The sequence below is a fragment of the Neopsephotus bourkii genome, unplaced genomic scaffold (assembly GCF_033783945.1).
Source record: "Neopsephotus bourkii isolate Nb327-2 ecotype Australia unplaced genomic scaffold, CSIRO-AGI_Nbou_v1 NB_1433, whole genome shotgun sequence".
NCBI lineage: Eukaryota > Metazoa > Chordata > Aves > Psittaciformes > Psittacidae > Neopsephotus > Neopsephotus bourkii.
In genome coordinates, this window is record NW_026901910.1 from 5205426 (window position 1) to 5226763 (window position 21338).

The following is a 21338-nucleotide window of genomic DNA, read 5'->3' on the forward strand; positions in this document are numbered from 1 at the left end:
GCCCTGTTTAGGCTTTATGTCCTCTTAGCAGAAGAGTTCTCTATATGGACACACATAGGAGGTCGGTGCTCAGCAGTCTGCAAACCAGGCACAGTGCAAGGGATTCTTGCCTCCTCTGTCACATAATGTTTTGGTTTAGCATCTTAAAAGCCTTTATTGAAGGCTGGATAAGCTACAGGAAAGGGAGGTTTAAGACATTCCTCTTGGGATGGAGACACAGAAACATCTATCCTGAGAGAAGTGCAACTAGAGGCAAACACAAGGGAGGTCAGAGGCAGGGAATCCTTTATTGAAGGGGTAAAGGCAGAGTCACAAACAGACTGCTTCCAAAGTAAACCCAAATACAAACAAAAGGCTAAAAACTGGAAAATCACCTTTTTTTTGTCACCCCTTCCCTTAAACATGAAAGTCCAAAGCTTTGTTTTGGTTGGGTTTGTTATGCTTTCTGCAGCTCGGTGGGCAATGGCACCCTGATACGGATGCAGCAGGGAGGAGGGAGACACCAGCTGTGTACCACAGTGGTTAAACGAGGAGCAAAGACTTCCCCTCTCTCTCTCTGATGCTGCTGCTGGCTGTGGAGTGGGGATGTGGGAGCAGCATCTTAAAACACTGCACAAACCAAACAGGGGCTCATAATAAATACCTAACAGACGAGGCTCAGTACATTGCTACAATCCTTCACTGAAGGGAAACATATATGTACACATATATATATATATCCTAATATATAACCTCTTTGTCTTAAATCAGCTTAAAGGCTACTTGTTTCTATTGGAAGGCAAAGGCAGGAATCCCACTAACCACCACCCAGACCCCAAACCTCAACCAAGCATCGCTGCCTGCAGTCCCCCTGCTCCTGACCGGGTCCCCATCCTCCTCCCTGCTGGATTTGCCCACAGCAGGGGTTGGGATTAGGGAGCTCCAGCTATGTGACCGTGCAGGGGATATAGAGAACAACAAGACTGGAAGAGCCCCTTGGCGTGCAGGACTCCTGTGTGATAAATACAGACGTTTTCCTTGGCACCATCGCAGGCTGAAACTCCTGACCCATCCTAAACACTGGAGAGGAAACACGCTGGCCTTGGAGTTAAAACCCTCGCAGGCTCCAAGGGGAGCAGGAAAATAACCCTACAAGGCTACATGACTCTAGCATCCAGCTATTTGGGCTTCCATTCCTGAAGGTTCATTAGCAGACACAGAACATTGCCCTAAGGTGGCTCGGAACGCAGCCCAAAGCATCTCTGCATCCCAACGCCGCAGCTGGACTTCATGTGTTCCTCTTCCCTTAAAGACCCAAGCCTTGCTGTAGCCTCCTTGGTTTCAATAGGAATCCCCTATGGGAGATGGGAGCGGAGTACCTGGGGTTTCAAATAGGTTCTAGGGTTTCTGGTAGGGCTTTGGGAAGCGCCTCACCCCCAGTCCCATCCGGAACCTGCCTGGGTCTCCCACGAGCTGAGCTCAGGCAAAGGAGACAAGAGAAAGGATTCCCTCTGCAATTGCACATGGGGAAGCTCAGACACTTCAAGCCCTCTCCTTCAGCCCTTCTCCCTGTGAGAAAAAGGCTGATCCAACTGGATGTTCAATGGGAGCCAAGGCAGGGTTACAGGTGAGGGGCATTGAGAGAGGAGCCTGGGATATCGAACCCCTCATCCAGAGCTCATCCCTACCGCAAGCCAGGTCAGCAAATACCCCCCCAAATCAAAGCCAGCTGAGGAAATGAGCATGCAGGGGGGGTTGAAAAGCACGGGTGGGAGAGCCTGGGGCATCACAATGGGCATTTTGCAGTCAAAGCAGTGCAGAATTAACCCTCTGGGCCAGAGCAGTGTCATCAAGCCTTGGTTTTATAGCTGGGGGAGTCGAGGAATGGGCTCACAGCTCTGCAGATGGCATTGGGGCTGTTCAGCCTGGAGAAGGGAAGCTGTGGGGAGACCTCAGAGCAGCCTTCCAGTATGTGAAGGGGGCTACAGGGATGCTGGAGAGGGGCTCTTCATCAAGGACTGTAATGATAGGACAAGGGGTGATGGGTTAAAACTGAAACAGGGGAAGTTCAGGTTGGAGATAAGGAAGAAGCTCTTCCTTGTGAACTGGGACTGGCACAGGGTGCCCAGAGAAGCTGTGGCTGCCCCATCCCTGGCAGTGCTCAAGGCCAGGTTGGACACAGGGGCTTGGAGCAAGCTGCTCCAGTGGAAGGTGTCCCTGCCTATGGCAGGGGGTTGGAACTGGATGAGCTTTAAGGTCCCTTCCAACCCACCCCATTCTGATTCTACAATGATGGGGGTATCCACAGACAGAGCTTTGTCGCCTTTAGGCTATAAACCCAACAGAAACCATCCCCACCACCTCCCCTCTCCTGTCTAATGCACGCCAGGATCTTTCCCTCAGCTCCCTCCCGCTCCCAGCCAAGTTATCTCCCAGCTAAACCCAGAGCTGATAAAATGCTCCTCGTGCTCCAGGACACCCACACTGCTGCAGGGAGGGGACAGCAACCCCATCCAACCCTTTGGCAAAGGGATCCCAACTTTATCAGCAAAGCCACCCACCCTGGACCTCTTCGACCTGCAGCTGGGACGGGGTGATGGCAAAGCCAGATTCCACATTCTTTTCCAGCAACAGATCCTTACAAACAGAGTCTGCAGCCGTGCTTAACAAAAGCTCTTTGGAAAAACCCTATGGATACACCTATTTTTCCCTTTAAATTACAATTTCCCTGCAAGCAGCCAGCTGGAAGGAAAAAGAGAAAGGAAAAGAAGCGATCCCTCCCCACTTTGCTGCCGCTATTCCCCCCTCTGAGGTAGACGTGGATGGGATGGGGATGAACCTCTGGGAAGTGGTTAACCAAAGCTCACAGCACCCTCGCTGTCCTGCCCCGGTGGTGCTGGTGTGGTGCTCAGCACTGCTGCAGCACACAGGGGGCAGTGGCCGGTGGTGGCCCTGGTGAGCTGCATCTCTCCGGGGCAGTGATCGTGCCGGTGTAGTCGATGCAGGAGGCGTTGCGCATCCGGATGCCCTCCCCACAGGTCTGGGAGCAAGGGGACCAGGGACCCAGGCGCCAAAGCGGGCAGGGGATGTCACCACAGGGCTTGATGTCCTCAGGCTTGAGGGCTCTGTCGCAGGTAGAGGAGGTTTGGCCCTCCATATCCCGGCAATCCACCGTCCGCCTCTGCCAGCCGGAGCCGCACGTCTTGGAGCACTCGGACCAGTCGCCCAGGACCCATTGGGAGGTCAGCATGGGGCGGATGATGTTGGCCGACTTCTTCTCTTTGCCTTTCTGCTTGCTGAAAGGGACGTCCTTGGGGATGAAGAAGGTGTATTTGACTTTGGGTGGGAAGACCTCGCTGGCGATGGTCAGCAGCTGGACCGTGAGCGGCTCCGGGAGCTGGCGGAAGCTCTGCAGCCTCTCCAGGGTCGTCATGGAGCCGCTGTATTTCAGGATGGTTCCCTTAACGAGGATGTCCTGCTCCATGGCTGAGATGGCAAAGTCCCCGTTCAGCAGGTACTTGCCCTCGAGGGTCCTCAGGGCCAGGTAGTTCCCATCGTGACGGACCCCTCGGTGGCTGCGCTGTTTGATGTCGATGTTGGTTGCCCCCGCGGGGATGGTGACGATGTCGTTGTAGCCGTATCTGCACGGGGCAAAGGGACATGGTTATGTTCCCTGGGCTTACTAAGAGGAGACCCATGCAGGGGACAGCTCTTGGTAACCCCCTCTGTAACCCTGAGCTCTCAGGAGCTGGAAATCACAGAGTCATGGAATGGGTTGGGTTGGAAGGGACCTTAAAGCTCATCCAGTTCCACGGGCAGGGACGCCCTCCACTAGAGCAGCTTGCTCCAAGCCCCTGTGTCCAACCTGGCCTTGAGCACTGCCAGGGATGGGGCAGCCACAGCTTCTCTGGGTGTTCCAGTGCCTCAGCACCCTCACAGGGAAGAGCTTCTGCCTTATCTCCAACCTAAATCTCCCCTCTGTCAGTTCTAAGCCATCAAGAGTGAGCGATGCGATCAAACAACAGCCACACGGTTACCAGTTGCCACCAATAGAATAGAATAGAATAGAATAGTTAGGGTTGGAAAGGACCTTAAGATCATCCAGTTCCAACCCCCCTGCCATGGGCAGGGACACCTCACACTAAACCGTATCACCCAAGGCCTCGTCCAACCTGGCCTTGAACACTGCCAGGGATGGAGCATTCACAACCTCCCTGGGCAACCCATTCCAGTGCCTCACCACCCTCACAGGAAAGAATTTCCTCCTTATATCCAATCTAAACTTCCCTTTTTAAGTTTTAACCCATTACCCCTTGTCCTATCACTACAGTCCCTAATGAAGAGTCCCTCCCCAGCATCCCTATAGGCCCCCTTCAGACACTGGAAGGCTGCTATGAGGTCTCCACGCAGCCTTCTCTTCTCCAGGCTGAACAGCCCCAACTTTCTCAGCCTAAAAGCCTTATTCCCTTTCTTCTGAAACGAGTGAAGTGTTTGGAACTAAAAGCCTGGCTCTCCAGTGATTCCATCACTGGTGCTGCTGAAGGACAGCATCAGACAGTGATGTAGCTGTATAGATACAACAGATACAGCACAGCATCAGGAAGGCTTTGGCACTCAAGCCCTTGGCATCCCATGCTATGGTCATCACTTGCTGCTACAATAAAGCACCACCCTGGTGTGACTGAGCCCGTGGGGCTGTTGGGATGGTTTTCCATGCATCCCTGTGGTTGATGCTGCGGTCAGTAATTGGGTTTGGAGTACTCCAGAATAAAGCCTTCGGGTCAAACTCTGCTCTCAGTCACCCTGACCCTGATCTTAATGGGATCTCTTCTTGGCTGGAGCTACCGTGCTAATCTCGCTTTAGTCAACCACAAACAATTCCTAGGCGAGTGGAAGCCCCGTTTCAGCTGGTTCCCTGGAAGGAAACCATCCAGGAAATGTAGTTTGACTGCATGAGTCACCTCACCACATGGAATTGGACGTGTCGGGCTTTTGTTACCATCTTTTCAACAAAAGCCTTCAATTCAGCTCTTTGGCAAAGCAACGGGGATCTTGGGCACGGAAAGCGGCTGCCTCCGTGCCTGAAATTCACCCCAGAGCCTAGGGAGAAGCTATTGAACTGTTTATATCCCACATCAGCCCTTGAATATGTGTCTAAATCACTGCATTGGGGCGAGATACACGTAAACTCCACAGGGCAGCTGATTGATCTGCAGTGGCACACCAAGCCCATCACCAGCGTCATTGCCCATCATGGTCATAGCCCATCACCAGCTGTTATTGTAGGAAATAAGCTCTGCTTGGCTTGCATAATGCTGCTCCGAAATACACTTAGTGTTAGCCCTGAAGGGAGGAGAGCAGGCTGTTGTAAGGGCGACCTGGCTGAGGGTGTTTGATTGTTAACCCCAGTTAACAGCATGGAAGGGAAGCCAAGCACTGCTGGAGCCCAACTGCTGCGAACAAGCTCTGCAGCGAGGTGCAAACTGGCTTTACATGACCTAGGAAGAGCTTTGCTGTCCCTATCCGAGCACTTTTGGTAGTGAACTGACTTGGATCGGTTGAGGGAGCCGGATATTTTCCTGCACGTTGAGCCATTGCCACCGCACACCCCGCATTTATCCAGCTTCTTGGAGGACCCAACGACGTGGTCGCAACCGGCCTTGATGCACTGCCCATGGACGCAGATGGAGAGGGTCTCTGGTCCACACAGCGTCCCGTCGATCACCTAGGCAAGATGCAGGGGAGCAGTGAGGGTGTTTGGTCTGAAATGGGTTGAAAGCAGGCGGTTATCATCTTACCTTGGCCTCAAAGACTTTGAATTCACTCCTCCCTCTGGCTCGGCAGAAGAGCTTGCATCGGTCTCGGGGTGAGACCCCGGCGTACTTGGGTACCCACTCCAGGAGGTTCCCTTCCAGATCCGTCAGGTTGTAGCTGTTGTACTTCTCACACTGCTGCTCCCGAAAGCTTTTCCCTGCAAGGGAAGACCAAAACAAGTCCTTGTGGGAAACCTGCAGGAGCTGCTGCCCTCATCGCAGGGATACGGGAGCGCACCAGCATCAGAGCGATGCCGCGCACCAGCATCAGAGTGATGCTGTTCACCAGCATCAGAGCGATGCCATGCACCAGCATCAGAGTGATGCTGTTCACCAGCATCAGAGCGATGCCGTGCACCAGCATCAGAGTGATGCTGTTCACCAGCATCAGAGCGATGCCGTGCACCAGCATCAGAGTGATGCTGTTCACCAGCATCAGAGCGATGCCATGCACCAGCATCAGAGTGATGCCATGCACCTTGCACCCCTCTGGAATGGATCACACCCCCAGCACAAGGGAATTCCCACCCCAGGTATATGAATGCTTAAGGGAGAAGGGAGCAGTGATGGGTTCTGGAGGAACAGGGGTGGGATGCGTTGGGAATCGGTGTCCTTACCATCCGCTGGGCACTCGTCGGTGTGGCAGGACTGGTACTTGGCGCGCTGGCCCTCGCAGTACCTGCCGCCGTGCTGGGGCTTGGGGCTGTCGCAGTGGCGGTAGGAGAACTGCACCCCACCACCACAGCTCCGGGAGCAGGAGCCCCAGGGGCTCCACGGGCCCCAGCCGCCGTCCACCACCGGCTGCAAGAGATGGGAGAAGCTGCTGGGTCCATCCCTGTGCCCGTCCATCCCCATGGAGCACCGCTGAAATCCCTCCCTGTGTCACCAGGCAAACCCTGATGCAGCAAAGCAATTCACATGAATTTCAGGCTCTCAGTGACATGGGTTAGGGGGTAATGGTCTGATGATCTTAAAGGTCTTTTCCAACCTGGTTGATCCTATGAAGCTATTACTGACTCCCACCAGTCTGTTCATGTGCTCTGAGTTAAGCTTGGGTTGAAGTGCTTTGCTGACTGACTCAGAAATCACTGCTAATTCCCCTGGCAGGGCAAAAAGTGATGATTTCATTGCAGATCTGCATCTGCTTGCTCTTGGTTCACACCAGCCTTGGCAAAAGGCATGGCAGCGTTTAGTAGGCTTGCCAGTAATACAGATTTGCCAGTAAAAAGGATTAATGGTGGGTGCTGTTGAAGGAGACATATCCAGAAAACAAAGCAAGCAAATCCAAAGCCAGTCCAGGAGACGGCAGGTTTGAGGTCCCAAATCCCATCCCCATTACCTGATGTTTCAGGGCATCCTGCGGCACGCAGCGTCCATCCCAGCACATCCCAGTGGCTTTGCATGGAGTGCCATCGGCCCAGGGCAAGCTGCCGTTCTTGGTGTGGCAGAGAGGCTCCCCAGTGCTGGTCCTGCACCAGAGCTGGGCGCAGATGTCATCGTCCGTGGTGTTGGGGCAGTGCTGGAAGGCCTTGCCGAAGATCTGCTGGCACTGCTGGTCCAGGCTGTACAGGGCTCCTCGGCCGGGCAGCTCCACAGGCAGGGACAGGGGCTCTGCTGGGGCATCCAGCAAGCAGTCACCTGGGGGAGACACAAGGATCAGGCTGGGGATGCATCAGAGCTTGATGTCATGGGTTGCACCGAGCAATGGTTTGGGTTGGAAAGGACCTTGAAGCTCATCCAGTTCCATGGCCACAGGCAGGGACCCTTTCCACTGGAGCAGCTTGCTCCAAGCCCCTGTGTCCATGAACACTGGCAGGGATGGGGCAGCCACAGCTTCTCTGGGCACCCTGTGCCAGCGCCTCAGCACCCTCACAGGGAAGAGCTTCTGCCTTATCTCCAACCTAAATTTCCCCTGTTTCAGTTTGAACCCATCACCCCTTGTCCTATCACTACAGTCCCTGATGAAGAGTCCCTCCCCAGCATCCCTATAGGCCCCTTTCAGATACTGGAAGCTGATCTGAGGTCTCCATGCAGCTTCTCTTCTCCAGGCTGAACAGCCCCAATGTTCTCACCCTGGCTCCATACAGGAGCTGCTCCAGCCCCTGAGCATCCTCATGGCCTCCTCTGGCCTTGCTCCAACAGCTCCATATCCTTCTGATGCTGAGGACACCAGAACTGGACACAGTGCTGCAAGTGGGGTCTCATGAGAGCAGAGCAGAGGGGCAGCATCACCTCCTTTGACTGCATCTGGGCCATGTTCAGTTTCTCATTGATCAATCAAACCTCTGTCTGTGTCTGGTTTGCCTCCCCTTCACCCCGCACACCCCTCCAGGCAATGGAAAGAGCCTCAGCAGTTAAGCAAGAGGCTGCTTTGAGTGATGAAACTACTAAAGCCAGCCTTACCGTGCCCTCCATCCAGGAACTCGGTGAGGTACATGGCGCTGCAAGGAGACCAGGGCTGGGTCTTGTTCAAGTGGATGAAAAGAGGGGCCATCATATGGTGCTTGCCCAGGGGCCCAAAGAGCCGCTCGCAGGTCTTGGAGTCATCGTGGGGCATGCTGAGAACGTGGCCTAAAGGGCAGAGAGCAGCAGTGAGACCAAACCAGCCCTGCTCTGCTGCAGGAGGTGAATGGGCATCCGAGAGCATCTATGAGATAACCAACAGCTCCTATAGCTGCAATAGCTCCGGGTTTCCTGTGGCTCCAGAGCAGAGCTGCTCCAGCCCTCACAGCATCTCCATGGCCTCCTATGGACTCATTCCAACAGCTCCATGTCCTTCTTGTGCTGGGAGCCCCAGAGCACCCAATTGCACCAATTTGGGCCCTTCTAAATGCTTTTGCTGGTGGAAAACAGCATCCGCCAGTGCCAGAGGCTCCCTAGTGCTTGGCTGGTGGTACCCAGCGGGGTGATGCTGGTGCTGGGCTGTGCTACATCCCCTCCCAGCAGACCCCCCCCCTTGCATTACCCAGTTCATGGGCCAGGGTGTAAGCTGCCTGCAGCCCCTCGTCCTCAATGACGGAGCAGCTCTTGTTGCGGTCGCACATGGTGCCGATATCCGCCACTCCCAGCGTGTCACAGCTTTGGTGTCCACAGAAGTCCTGTTTGGGAGCAGCACCGAAGGGATAAGGCAGGAGGAAGGTGTCCCCCATCTCCAGCAACCCCATCATCTCCAGTTAAATGTGGTCTGCACCCAAATGCAACCCCCTCCACCCCGATTGCTGTGAGCTTGGAGTGGGGATCCCTCCTGTTCCTCCTCTTCCCACCCCAACCGAAGCATCCCAAGGGATGACCTGTCTGGTCAGCAGGATGGCAGTGTCGTAGTGCTCCGGGTGCCGGTCGCTGGGGGGGTTGAACCTCTGCTGCCAGCTACAGAAGTTACGCAGGGTGAGCCCACCGTTGTCGGACACCTCGGGCCCTGCCGCCTCCTCATCCACCACCAGCACCTTCACCACCACCAGGTTGATGGAGTTCTTCAGGCTGGGGTGCTTGTAGATGCGGGCCGCCATGGACATCAGCGTCAGGACGTGGTTCTGTGGGGAAAGGATGGGGTGGGTAAAGATAGGGTGAAAACTCTGCTGGTGGGGGGGTGTGGTTTTGGTTAGGAGGAAACAACCTCATCCATCACCCAACCACATCCAGGGAGCCACCTGGGTTGATGGATGAGGTGCTGCCTGGAATGCTACGTGATGCTTTACCCATGACGCCAATGGGAAGGACAAGCAGGACGAGCTCACCCCTGCATCCCGTTCCTCAGCCACTGTTTCACCTCCAATGAACCCTTTGCACCCTCAGGAACACCTCACATTCGTGCTCTTGCATATTCCCAAAGCATTAACCTTGCCTCACACCACCATAAAACACCCCGAACCCAACCTCCCCGCTGACAAACGGGGCTGAAACCCTTTGCCATGTTCAAGCCTTGTCCCAGCAGCATCCCCTGCTCAGGCTGCTGGGATGACCAGGGATTACTTAATATGTCAAACGCGCCAGTGATGTTTAGGCTGATGTAAACATCTTATCAGAGCATCGACATTCCTCCTCTGCTTGGCACCCATTCCCAGCCTTGGAGTCAGGAGAAAGAAATGCAGCTATTACACAATGCGCTATTGGGAAAGAGAAAGTGGCTCCTCTCCTCCCCAGACCCCACTGCTTAAACTGGAAGCCCTCTGCTATTGGGTTGCCCCCCGAATACACGTTCCCTGCTCTGTGCAGCATCCATCGTGATGCTGCTGGGCACTAAATGCCCTTTCCTTAGCACGCAAGGGAGGGTTTTAGGGAGAACCCCCCCATAAGCAACAACATCTTTGCAGCACCTCTTGGCTCTTTTAGACCCTTCTGCCACGCTTGATCCCGTCGCTGGCAGCTCCATGCAGACAGATGTTTTGCTTCAGCAGGATGTATCCCAGTCCTCCTCATTACCCAAGGGCAGGGAGCACTGGATAGACGGGTTTGTTTAGACTGGCCCCGTGTCCACGACGTGACTCACATCCCAGCCCAAATGTCATGGAGAAGTCACCACTGAGGCAACAAAAGCCAGGTGAGATGCCCAGGAGTGGATGCTCTGAGGGAATAGTTTACCCCATGGGGAGAATCCATTGGGAATCTCCCTAAAAACATCACAGTGCCTTCTTCAGATCGCATCCTGGAGGGATGCTCTGTGCATCTCGGAATGGTTTAGGTTGGAAAGGATCTTAACATCATCTTATTCCAACCCCCTTCCAAAACCAAACTGATCTGTGCTTCATCAGCATCGCACAGGACACCCTCATGGGATCATCCCTCATTCCCAAGGGAGTAAATCCTGCTGCATCCTTTCCTAACCCATGTTTTGACCTGGGAGCTCTCAGTCCCTACCCCAAGTTCCCTGGGATATCCTCAGGGTTAGATCCAGCAGGATCTTTCAGCAGTAGGAATGGAGGGACTCGGAAAACATCCTTTTGCCTTGCCTTCATCTGGAAAACAAACTGAACAAACAGCTCTTTAGTGTGGATTTTAAAGGTCAGGTTCACTTGTTCCACCATCTGCTCTCTATTCATACCCAGTCCCGGGCCGTGCAGGACCTGCTTGGGGTTTGAATGGACCCTGATGCCTCTGGGAAGAGCAGCAATCCACCTGCATTGCATTGGCTTAGCCAAGGGCTTGGAGCTGGAGCCAAAAGCAAAGTACAGCATCCCCAGGGCTCAGGGGAGGCTTTTGGCCAACAACTGAGTTGAATGCCGCTTGTCCCATCCTCTTTTGGCTTGGTGAGCCATCCAGGCAGGAATGCTGCCTTCTCCAGGGTGTCCTTCCAGCATCGGGAATGTGGGTATCAGCTGTGGGGCAGCCAAGGCGTTAGGGATAGGGAGCCCAATGGACTGGTTTCTGCTCAAGGTGCTTCCATGCCATTCCCAACCAGCATCCAAAGGAGATCTTGGCAGGATTTCTCTCCAGCTGGTAAATACAGCTGGAAAAGCAGCCCCTTACCTGCTCTGGGGGGACAAGGCACCAAGAAAGGACAAAGGACCAGAGGAGCATCCCTCCTCTGCTCCACATGCTGCTCCCATAGCCAGGCACAAGCATCCCCCAGGTCCCCAGAACCTCCTTTCTCCCCAGCTGCAATCCTTGGCTCCCTGTGGTCTCAATAAGAGCAAATTCCACCCATTCCCCCCCACTAAAAGAAAGAGAGGGGATGCCTTCTGTGTGGCAACTGCATTACAGAGCTCCGATATCCCCCCTGCTACAGCATTGCTGCTCCTAGGAGCCACCAGCATCACCCTGCCATGAGGCTGCCAACAGCAAAGAGCACATGCAGAGGGTCAGTGGAACACATGGGCATAAATCAGAGCCTGGGGAGCTGAAGGGGTTGTTTTTAGCCTGGTGATGGTGAAGGATTTTGCTTTCTGGTACAAGCGCTTGGAGAATCTCTGCTTACGTTCCCCTTCATGGGAAGCACTTGGGGATGAAGTCTGCAACTGTTTTGTTGGGGGGGCTTAAAGCCTAATGGTTATGGGAGGGAGAAACTGCTCTGACAGAGACACCATCTATTAGTGTGGTATATATATGTGTGTGTGTATATATATATGTGGTATAATGGTCTAATATCCAGGGCAGGGCAGCACGGAGCACCCATGCAACACCCCGGAGCATCTCGCCTCCCTCCAATACACTCATAGAGATGCATGCTCAACCTGATGCTGCAGCTTTATCTGTTCATGGGGTTGTTGTCTCTATGGCGCTGGGATTTCCCCCCTTTTCCTCCTGGAATCCTGAATTTCCACAGAGGAAGCAAACCAACCCCACCAGAAGAGGAACGCTGAGATTTCGGGAGCGGGGATGGATGGAAGCAGGAAAACACAGGGTCAGATGTGAGGGCTCTTAGCAAACAAGTGGTCAAAACACATCCCAGCCTGTCTTGGATACCCACAGCGGCAGCAGCCGCCCTGCCAGCCTCCTCCTGTGCTTTGGAGCCCAAGCCAAGAATTCCCTTACAAACACCATGGGCAGCAGCCAAGGGAAAAGGGAGGGATGAGGGCTTTACTTCCAAAGTCACTTGGATGGCCACTGGGTTTGGGAGAGCTGGCAGCAGGACCCCAGCACCCATCTGGTCTTAGAGGGAAGGGGCAGCAACACCACACTTAAAACCTCTTAAATCTGCCTGGAAAACACAGAATTCCAGTGAGGAATCCCAGTTTAATCAGACCCATCAGGTTTTGCCCTGGTCCTGAGTCATTACTAGCTGCTGGAGCAAGGAATTGCAGACTCCTTGCTCACAAGTACAAGGGGGAAAAGAAGGATCGTAGCCATCGTGTTTGCAGAGGAAAGCTTGGAAACTCATCGCATCCACACCCAAGAGACTGGAGAAATCCCACCACAGGAATCCCATCCTGCTGCCAACTGGCCGGGAATGCCGATGTCTCAGCAAACATCCCCGCAACCTCGCAGAGCATCCCTGCAAGTGCAGCCTGTGCTGCAGGTGCTCAGCCCGGACGCCCTTTCTGCTGCATCCCAAAGGGGTTATCCCCTGCTCCGTGTCCTGCCTCAGCTTCCCACACTCAAACCCACACTTAGCTCTGCTGGTGATGCTCACAGTCCCTTTCTCTTCCCCCTCAAGCACCTTTGGATCCTCCACAAGTTATCCCTTGTGTCCAGCCTGGGGCCTTGCACCCATCTCTATATAAAGAGGCTTTTCCCCATCACTGCAGGTCACATCCTGCACCGCTCTCCACAACCTGCTGCTCACAGATCCTATTGCTCAGCACCATCCTGCTGCTAATTCCACCCCAAGTACCCATCTCCTGCAGGCATCAAGGCAGTTTCATGTCTGGGTCTCCATCATTTCCCCCCTGGTTTAACGTGGGTACCGATGGAGGTAGACAGAAGCTCTTGCTACCTAAATTAGGGGAGCTATGAGGCTCAGATTGATCAGAAAGCAAGCATGAATACCCTGTTCCTAACAGCATGGCATTGATTATGACTCGCAGTGCTTGAACACATCTTTTACATGAGCCATTCCAGCTTAAAGCAAGGAAATAACTGGGAATACAAAGGATGTTTGTGGCTTTGGATATTTGGTCCCTCAAGTGTGCTTATGGGAAGATAAGTCTCTATATAAATACATTTCCTTCTTGATTCAACCTTGTCAGCTCTCTAGGGTCAAACCACCATCAAGAACAAGCCAGCAGTGCTTTTAGCCCCCCAAAAAGGGGGTATTTGGGGAATAGGGAGACAGCTTTTGGTCTCCGGAGTTAAAAGGAACCAGCTTCTCCCTGCATTTGTGTGGCAGGAACAAAAGACACACAAACACAGCGGGTGGCTTTGTATGGGTTTGCTGCTGGCTGAAGTTTGCTCCTTACTGCTTAAACAGGCTCTTGCTCCCCATCCCAAACCAGACCTTTGATGGGAAGGAAGCCTTTAAGAGGTGCCCTGATTGATAATACAAAGATACTGCTGTTGGGGACAGAGAAATGATGGCAGAATGGGAGCCAAGAGGAGTGGAAACTGCTGGATAACGGTGTCCTGCACCTACCCCAACCATAGCACCTTGTTTACCCCAGGAGGTAGACCATGGGGCGCTGCTTTAGAACATGGGGCTGCAGAAGATGCTGGTTGGAGGAGATGCGACACGCTCTTCCTCCTGCCCTTCTGGGGTATCAGAGACCAGTGTCATGCTATAGGGAGAGCAATTCCTATCACTGTTTAGGTGCCTGGTGCTTAAAAACCTGGATTACTCCATGCCAAGCTCTGCTTCTGACTGCTGCGAGGGGCTCCTTAACCCTTTGCAAGCATGGCAAGTGAAACCAAGCAAGGGGTGAAACAGGAGTGATGCTGTTGGAGCTCCAAGGCTGAGCAGTTCCCAAGGTCCAGCCCCATCCGAGCAGGGCTGGAATTAGGAGCGGAGAAGCCAGATGAAGCCCCCAGGGGAAGGATAAAGGAGGCTGAGATGGCAAAGCCAAAACCCAACTGCTCCCCAGCTTCAAGGGCTCCTCAAACAGCCCCATAAGCAGCCAACCACTGCTGAGGATGAGCGACTTCAGTGCAGTTATCCCCATCGGACCTGAATTTGGACCTGAGCAATCCATCACTGCAGCACTGGAATCAGTGCTGGGGAGCTGGGAGAACAACTCCATGCGATGGAAGTGGGTGGTCCACAGCCCTGGAGATGGATGGGGGGGGCAGAGACCCCAGTGCATCCACTCCTTGGGGTCTCCATGGAGCCTGGCCACGGGCAGTGTCTCCACAGTTGAAGCATGATGAAGGAATGGGACCGGTTTTGGTGCTGATGGCTGAGGGAAAGGGATGCTCCTGCATCTGCTGGGCTGCTACAGGTGGCTCTGGAGCAGGACTACTTGATACTCAGGTCCTGGTTTATTTACTGTCCAGAAGGGAGTTAAACCCATTACTCTTTCCTCATAGGAAGAAAGGCATTAACCCCCTCTTTGGGACATCTTCCCATTAGGACATTTGGATCCCCCATCTTTGGGATCCCAAACTGATGGGACATCCCCATGACACAGAATCCCTTGGGGTTGGATCCTGGGGCTGGGAAGGGGTCCCTAAACACCGGCCAAACCCCATAGATCAACCCCGCAGCCTTTGCCCTCGGGATTCAGAGCCCCTACACAGCTACAGAGGGAAGGGAGGGGGGACAAAGCCAATGTCCCCATCGTGGTGGGAGAACAGAGGGAGAACTGAGTGGACACACAGAGGGATGCAGGGACAAATGGGGACACACGGAAAGCGATACAGGGGCAACTGAGAGGGGGAATGAAGGGCTAAGGGGGCAGTTAGGGGATGGAGCATCGGTAGGGCACCGGGGGGACGGGACGGGACGGGACAAACGGCCAGCCCTTACCTCCACATCCTCCCCGTAGAACCGCACCATGGAGGCATCAGCCACCAGCAGCGTCTCCACGTAGCGCGCCTGGGAAACGAAGCGCTTGGCGCGGCGGAGCCGCTCCCGAGGACCGGGAACAACACCGGGAACAACACCGGGAATAACACCGGGAGCAGCGCGGCGCCGGAGCCGATGCGGCCGCCTCCAGGGCGGCCCGGGCCAGCGCTGCCCGAGCGGCTGGAGCTCGTAAGCGGCCCCATGGAGGAGGAAAGCGGCTCGGAGCCCGGCCCCACCGCAGCGGCTGAGCACGGCGGCTCCATCGGGGCTCCCATCGACGGTCCCCGCGTAGAAGCATCCCCGGCGGGGCGCGCTGCGTGCGGGTGCCCTGCGGCTCCCCAAGCGCTGCAGGCGGTAGCGGGGAGCCAGGAAAGCGGCGTCCGGGCGCAGGCGGAGCACGACGGCTCTGCCGAAGGCCGCCAGCCTCAGGGCCAGCAGCCCCGGCGGGGCGGGCAGGCGGGCGGGCAGCACCGGCTGCGCCTCCCGCGGCGGAGGCAGCGCCCAGGCGTGGCACAGCAGGAGAAGGTGGAGCGGGGCCCGGCCCCCCAGCAGCGCCCGCCGCCCCATCGCAGGGTCCGGTCCAGCCCGGCCCGGACCCCCCCCCCCGTTATCCCCGGACCGCAGCTCCGGAGCCGGTTCCGCCGAGTATTTATACCGTCGGCCCCCCTCCGGCTTTGACATAAGAGGTTTATTTTTGCTGTCTCGCTGATGCCCCCCCCCCCTTTCCCTCCCCTCCCAAGGGGGGGGGGGGGAGGAGAAAAGAAAGGAAAAAAAAAAAAAAAAACAAAAGAAAGAAGCAAAAAGGGAAAGAGAAAAAAAAAAGCCCCGACCCAGCCCACTTTTGGATGCGGTGCGAGGCCAATCAGGCGCCGGGAGCCCCGCCTGCCCTCCCAAGTGTCAACCCCAGCCCGTTACTCTCCCCGCGTTAACCCCTTCAGGCCAGGCTCTGATGCAGCCCCCGCGGGGTGGGTTGCTTCTATCACCCTCCTTACCGAGGCAGGATTTGCGCTATGGGGCTGCCCCATCGCTGGGCATGGAGCAACCTATGGAACCGGATGAGCTTTAAGGTTAATTTCCAACCCCAAACCATACCATGATTCCCTCTCCCCATTCCCCCCCCCGCATCCCTCCACTGCTGGCAAGCACCAGGCCTTTGCCAGCTGGAAAGCATCTCATTCCAGCCTGGAAGGCAGAAGGTGCCTCCGGAGGTTCCCCCCTTCCTGGTTCCCATGTCCTTTTTGCTTAGCCAAGGGCACAGAGGGCTGTGGGCCCCAGGGAAAGCTCCAGCACCGACAGGGACAAGGAGGTTTCCATGCCCTGAGCAAACAGCTGGGCCCACATGGGGTTTGCTCCGGCTGGAAGCAGAGCACAGCCTCAGCCAGCCTTGCAATGGGGTTTTGCTTTGTGTCCACGCTCCCTTTTACACCCCTCCAGGGCTGTTAGAGCCTCAGGTGAAACACAAACAGCAGGAGATGGGCAGGAGCAGGAACAACCAGGTCTAATGGAGACAGGGAGATGGCTCTTTACATATTACTCCTGGTTTCCTTTTAAGCCTCATTAGTTCATGAGATTCCTGGCCTCTGGAATGCTCTTTGTGCCCAGAACTTGAAGGAGTTCATCCTGCTCCATACTCTCCTTTTCCAAGGAGCAGCGGATGCTCAGGACTGGGTTTGTGCTCCTTTAACCTTGCTCTGGGTGCCAGCCCAAGGACCAGCTCCTCTAAACCCTTCTTTTCCTTCCCTTCCCCTAATCCTAAGAAGATCCAAAAGGATAAAGCAGCATTTGGCACCTCAGGATTCCTGGGAAAGCAGGACCCAGGCACAGCCGAGCAGCAGGGCGCAGGGGTAAAGGCTGCGTTCCCTTTGCTCCAGCATGGATTTACATCTGCCCCTCTATTATTATCTCCACTTAAAAGCCACATCCCTACCTATGTAGTAAACAGAACCCTGGCTCTAAATAGCAGCGCTGCCCGGGGCCAGGGCTCTGGTTACTTGGCTTTTTAAAGCGTGGTTTGTGACCGTGTAAGGGGGGGAAATAGGGAGATTAATAGGAATAAAGGTAAAGAGCAGCCCCATGCTCTGTGTAGGGAAAGGGGGATGGCTTTAAGCTGAAACAGGGGAGATTGAGATGGGATGTAAGGAAGCTCTTCCCTGTGAGGATGCTGAGGTGCTGGCATCGGGTACCCAGAGATGCTGTGGCTGCCCCATCCCTGCCAGTGTCCCATGGCACTGGATGAGCTTTGAGGCCCCTTCCACGCTGAGCCGGTGCCCCTGCTCTGACCCAGGACAGGTGAAGGCTGCGGGCGGCACAGGGCTCCTCTCTCCAACAGGATGCAGTTTATTCCCGGCTTTCCGCTCTCCTTTGATCCCGGAGGATGCGCTCGCATCCTGGCTCGAAGGCACTGCTGGTTTCCATTAGCGGCTCCGCTCCGCACACAGGAGCTGGAATTGCTTGGGCTCGCCATAAACCAGCTCAAAGGGATGCGGGGAGGCAATAACATCCAAAGCATCCCAAGGCTTACTGGGGGGTTCCTGCTTAGAACCATGGAATGGGACCTTAAAGCTCATCCAGATCCAACCCTTTCCACTAGAGCAGGTTGGTCCAAGCCCCATTCCCACCCCTTAGCAGGACACGCTGCCACCAAACCCCACTTACAGCTCCTCTCATCTCTAAGGGGCTGTCTGAGCATATGGAAGCTGTTAACTCCCTTTTGATCACCCAGCTTCCAAACGCCTGCCCCATATCCCCAGCTCTGCAGATCCATGCGGATCCATTGCATCCTTCCCAGAGGACTGAGCCTGGCACCCATTTCCCAGGGAATTCCAGCCCTCAGGATGAGGCCCACATTGCATTCACTGTTCCTGCCCTGCAGCACTGAGATTGCCCCCTTTCAGGGCTCTGGTGTGATGCTTTGCTGTGCCCTCCTTGCCTTGCGAATGGCATCACATCCCAACCTGCAGTGCCAGGCTGATGGTGTGGCCATTCCCTGCTTTGTTTTAGCTATTCCCTCCTTTCAGCCCCCGGAAAACCTTTGGGATAATCATTTCCCAGCAGCTACAAGCCCAATAAACGTTACCACTAGATGTCAGTGGCTCCCTATGGAGGAAATGCTGCATCCATCCCTGCCAGTTGGCTGGCCTGGGGCAGCAGCAAGAGGAGGATGAAGGATGCTGCAGCCAGCCCCTAACCTACCTTGATGGCAAAAGGAAAGGGCTTAATTCCATTAGTTTTCCTTTTGAAGGCAGTAAGTGGGAAGAAATCACTGCAAGGAAAGCATCTGGGCTTCAAATCACAGCCCTGGCCTTGCATGCTTCCGATTTACCTCCAGTAGAAGCCTCTTAGCTGCAAGGATGGGAAGTGATGCTCGAGGAAAGCATTTCTGGCCTTATATTTGCATGGGATTTGGGGCTTGGTTTGGAGCAGGTGAGAACTGGGAAGCGAATTCCACAGCAAAATCCCATAGATCGATCGGGAATCACTGCACTGCACACTGCAGTCACAGGAGGGCATCCCTGCCTTACAAGTGGCGCTTATTTAGCCTTTGGTACCCCAAAACCCCTTAAACAAATGGGGTTTCCTTCCCCTTAATGCATTGTAGGAGCTTCCCCAAGTGCAGCATCCCATCCCTGGGGATGTGCATCAACAGCACAAGAGGATGGGCAGCTGAGAGTGATGCTGCGGGAAAACCATAATTCCCACTGGATGCTGTAAAGGGGGGGGGAAATCAGGCTTTCAGGCTCAGGGAAGAGCAGGGATAGCTCTTTCCTAAGGCAGGGTCTCCATTTAGGAACTGAATGTGCCTCCAAATCCCATTGCTGTAGACAAGCTCATGGAGTTATGCACCATAACCCGGGTGCATCAAGAGCAAAGGGCTGTGATTTGGTTTGCCTTGGTTTTAAAGGATCCTGACTCTGATTCCCAAACCCCCTTAAGGCATCTCCATATGGATCCTCCATTCTTAACCTCGTTTCGATGCGTACCCCAAAGCAGTCGCATTCAGTTGCCTTTCATGCCTTGATGTGCAGGGCAATGAAGTCTCACCAGAGGGCAACCTTGCTTCAAGGGTGGGTTTGGAGCTCCGATGGGAGGAAAGCAGGTTTATGGCTTCCCCCAAAATCCAGGCTTAAATCCTGTTTCCAAATCCCCCTCCCAGGCTTTGTGCCCCTTGGGGAGCTGCCTCTCTGCATCGTTTGGGCAGCCTTTCAGGCTTACCCGGATGTGCAGCATCTCCCTTGCTGCCTCCCTGCATCTTCTGCTTTACGCATCTCCGAAATGAGCATCCCATAAAGCGAATCCATCAAGGATGGACCCTGTCTCAGGCAGGTGAAGAGAGAGGCGAATCTGGGGTGATTTCTGTGTCATAGGATCATATAATCACAAGCTGGTTTGGGTTGGAAGGGACCTTAAAGCTCATCTACTTTCCACACACCCATATTGGAAGCTTTGATGCCAGAGGTGATGTTATGTGTCAGGACCATGAGAGAAGGCAGCAGAGATGCTCCTGCTGCAGGAGCAATGAGGTGAGGAGCATGAATCCTTCTGTGCATCACCTCTGCATGGGGGGAACAGGCTGATTTGGTTCCTGTTGTGTTGCAGACGTGCTCAATGATGTTTTCAATCTCAGATCTTCTCTCATGGAGCAGGTAAAGCGCTGTTGCAATGGGAAACCATGCAGAGCATCCAGTCCCTATCATCAGAACCAGCCTGAATCCAATGAAACCCAGCATCTTCCTGGAGCAAGGACGGGGCAGGGTTTAGGTCACAAAGCCCTGACGTGCCTGGGGCTTCTTGAGCATCTCGCCCTCACTGACCCTATCCAGACCCAGCCAGCTTGGATTCCCCAAGCCTTTCTTTCCTGGAAAGCCGCCCCTAACAACTCGCTTTGACTCATCTTCGGTCCCTGGAGAGGATCCTCCTTCCTTGCCCATATGGTTCGGAGCTGGGAGAGCACAGCCTGAACCTTTGGGTGAGAGCCCAGGCCTCTGACCTGCCAACCTTCCGCACAAAGACAAGTGAAGGGCTTTCCTCTGCCTGCAGCCTTCCCGAGAGATGCTCTATTTAACACCGTTTCTTTCATGAGCCGGAATATCCAGGGGATAAAGGAGGCTTTGGGGGTGGGTTTTTCCTCCTCTTCTCTTTCTAACTGGCATGGCAACAGTGATGGAAGAGGAGAACTTGTCAGCAGTCCCCAGAGGTGGAGGTAGGGGAAGGAGTAAGCACACTGCAGACCACCTCACACTGGTATTTCAGGAGCAGGGGGAGCTACAGGTTAGAGCTGGCTGAGATGGGGTTTACCTTAAAGTGGTTTCTAGGCAAAAATCGAAGTAGAAGCCAAATTTACCTTATATACCTTATTTACCTCATATTTACCTTATTTTTACCTTATTTACCTTATATACTTTATATTTCTCTTATATACCTTATATTTACCTTATATACCTTATATACTTTATATTTACCTTATATACCTTATTTACCTTATATACTTTATCTTATATACCTTATATTTACCTTATATACCTTATATTTACCTTATATATATTATTTTTACCTTATATACCTTATTTACCTTATATACCTTATATTTACCTTCTATACCTTATATTTACCTTATATACCTTATTTACCTTATATACCTTATATTTACCTTATATACATTATATTTACCTTCTATACTTTATTTTTACCTTATATACCTTATATTTACCTTATATACCTTATTTACCTTATATACCTTATTTTTACCTTATATACCTTATATTTACCTTATATACCTTATTTACCTTATATACCTTATATTTACCTTACATACCTTCATCCGTTGCTGTTTGGTGAGGTCCAAACGCATCTTCCATCTCCATTCCCTGCTGACCACATGCTTCCCTTTAGGTCACCTGTATCCATCGCATTCCCATCAGATCCAGGCAAGCTACAGGGGGCTGAAGAGCATCCAGCTTCATCCCCAGGCACCTGGAAAGACACGGAGTGAGCCCAAGGTGTTCTCTTGGGCCTGCTCCTCTGTGCCAATGGAAAGGGCTGGGGAGATCCCTAAAGAAGGGACCTGCAGCTCCCGCCTGGCCCTCACCCTCCTCCTGTGGCTGGTCCCTGTGATCTCCCCTTTGCAGACACAAGAGATGCCCCCTTTGCCCACCCTGGTTTGGGAGGGATGTGCCATG

The 21338-nt window shown here is 53.9% G+C and overlaps 1 protein-coding gene across 1 annotated transcript; it reads right to left on the bottom strand.

The window, feature by feature from the left end:
- Positions 1–2173: 2173 nt before the first annotated feature.
- ADAMTS8 (ADAM metallopeptidase with thrombospondin type 1 motif 8) lies at positions 2174–15729 on the bottom strand. The gene is made up of 9 exons (XM_061368575.1): positions 15124–15729; positions 9083–9322; positions 8758–8890; positions 8196–8363; positions 7132–7430; positions 6410–6593; positions 5778–5950; positions 5529–5704; positions 2174–3620 (listed from the first exon to the last, which is right to left on the bottom strand). The coding sequence occupies exons 1-9, from the start codon at positions 15727–15729 to the stop codon at positions 2888–2890; spliced, it is 2712 nt and encodes a 903-aa protein (XP_061224559.1). The 3' UTR covers positions 2174–2887.
- Positions 15730–21338: the final 5609 nt, after the last annotated feature.

What these genes read in the sequence shown, in the direction of transcription:
- ADAMTS8 (XM_061368575.1), bottom strand. Translation starts at nt 15,729, where the DNA reads ATGGGGCGGCGGGCGCTGCTGGGGGGCCGGGCCCCGCTCCACCTTCTC. An exon ending in TCTACGGGGAGGATGTGGAG is followed by an intron (nt 9,323 to 15,123) that starts GTAAGGGCTGGC and finishes CTTTCCCCACAG; the next exon opens with AACCACGTCCTGACGCTGAT. An exon ending in GTTCCTGGATGGAGGGCACG is followed by an intron (nt 7,431 to 8,195) that starts GTAAGGCTGGCT and finishes TGTCTCCCCCAG; the next exon opens with GTGACTGCTTGCTGGATGCC.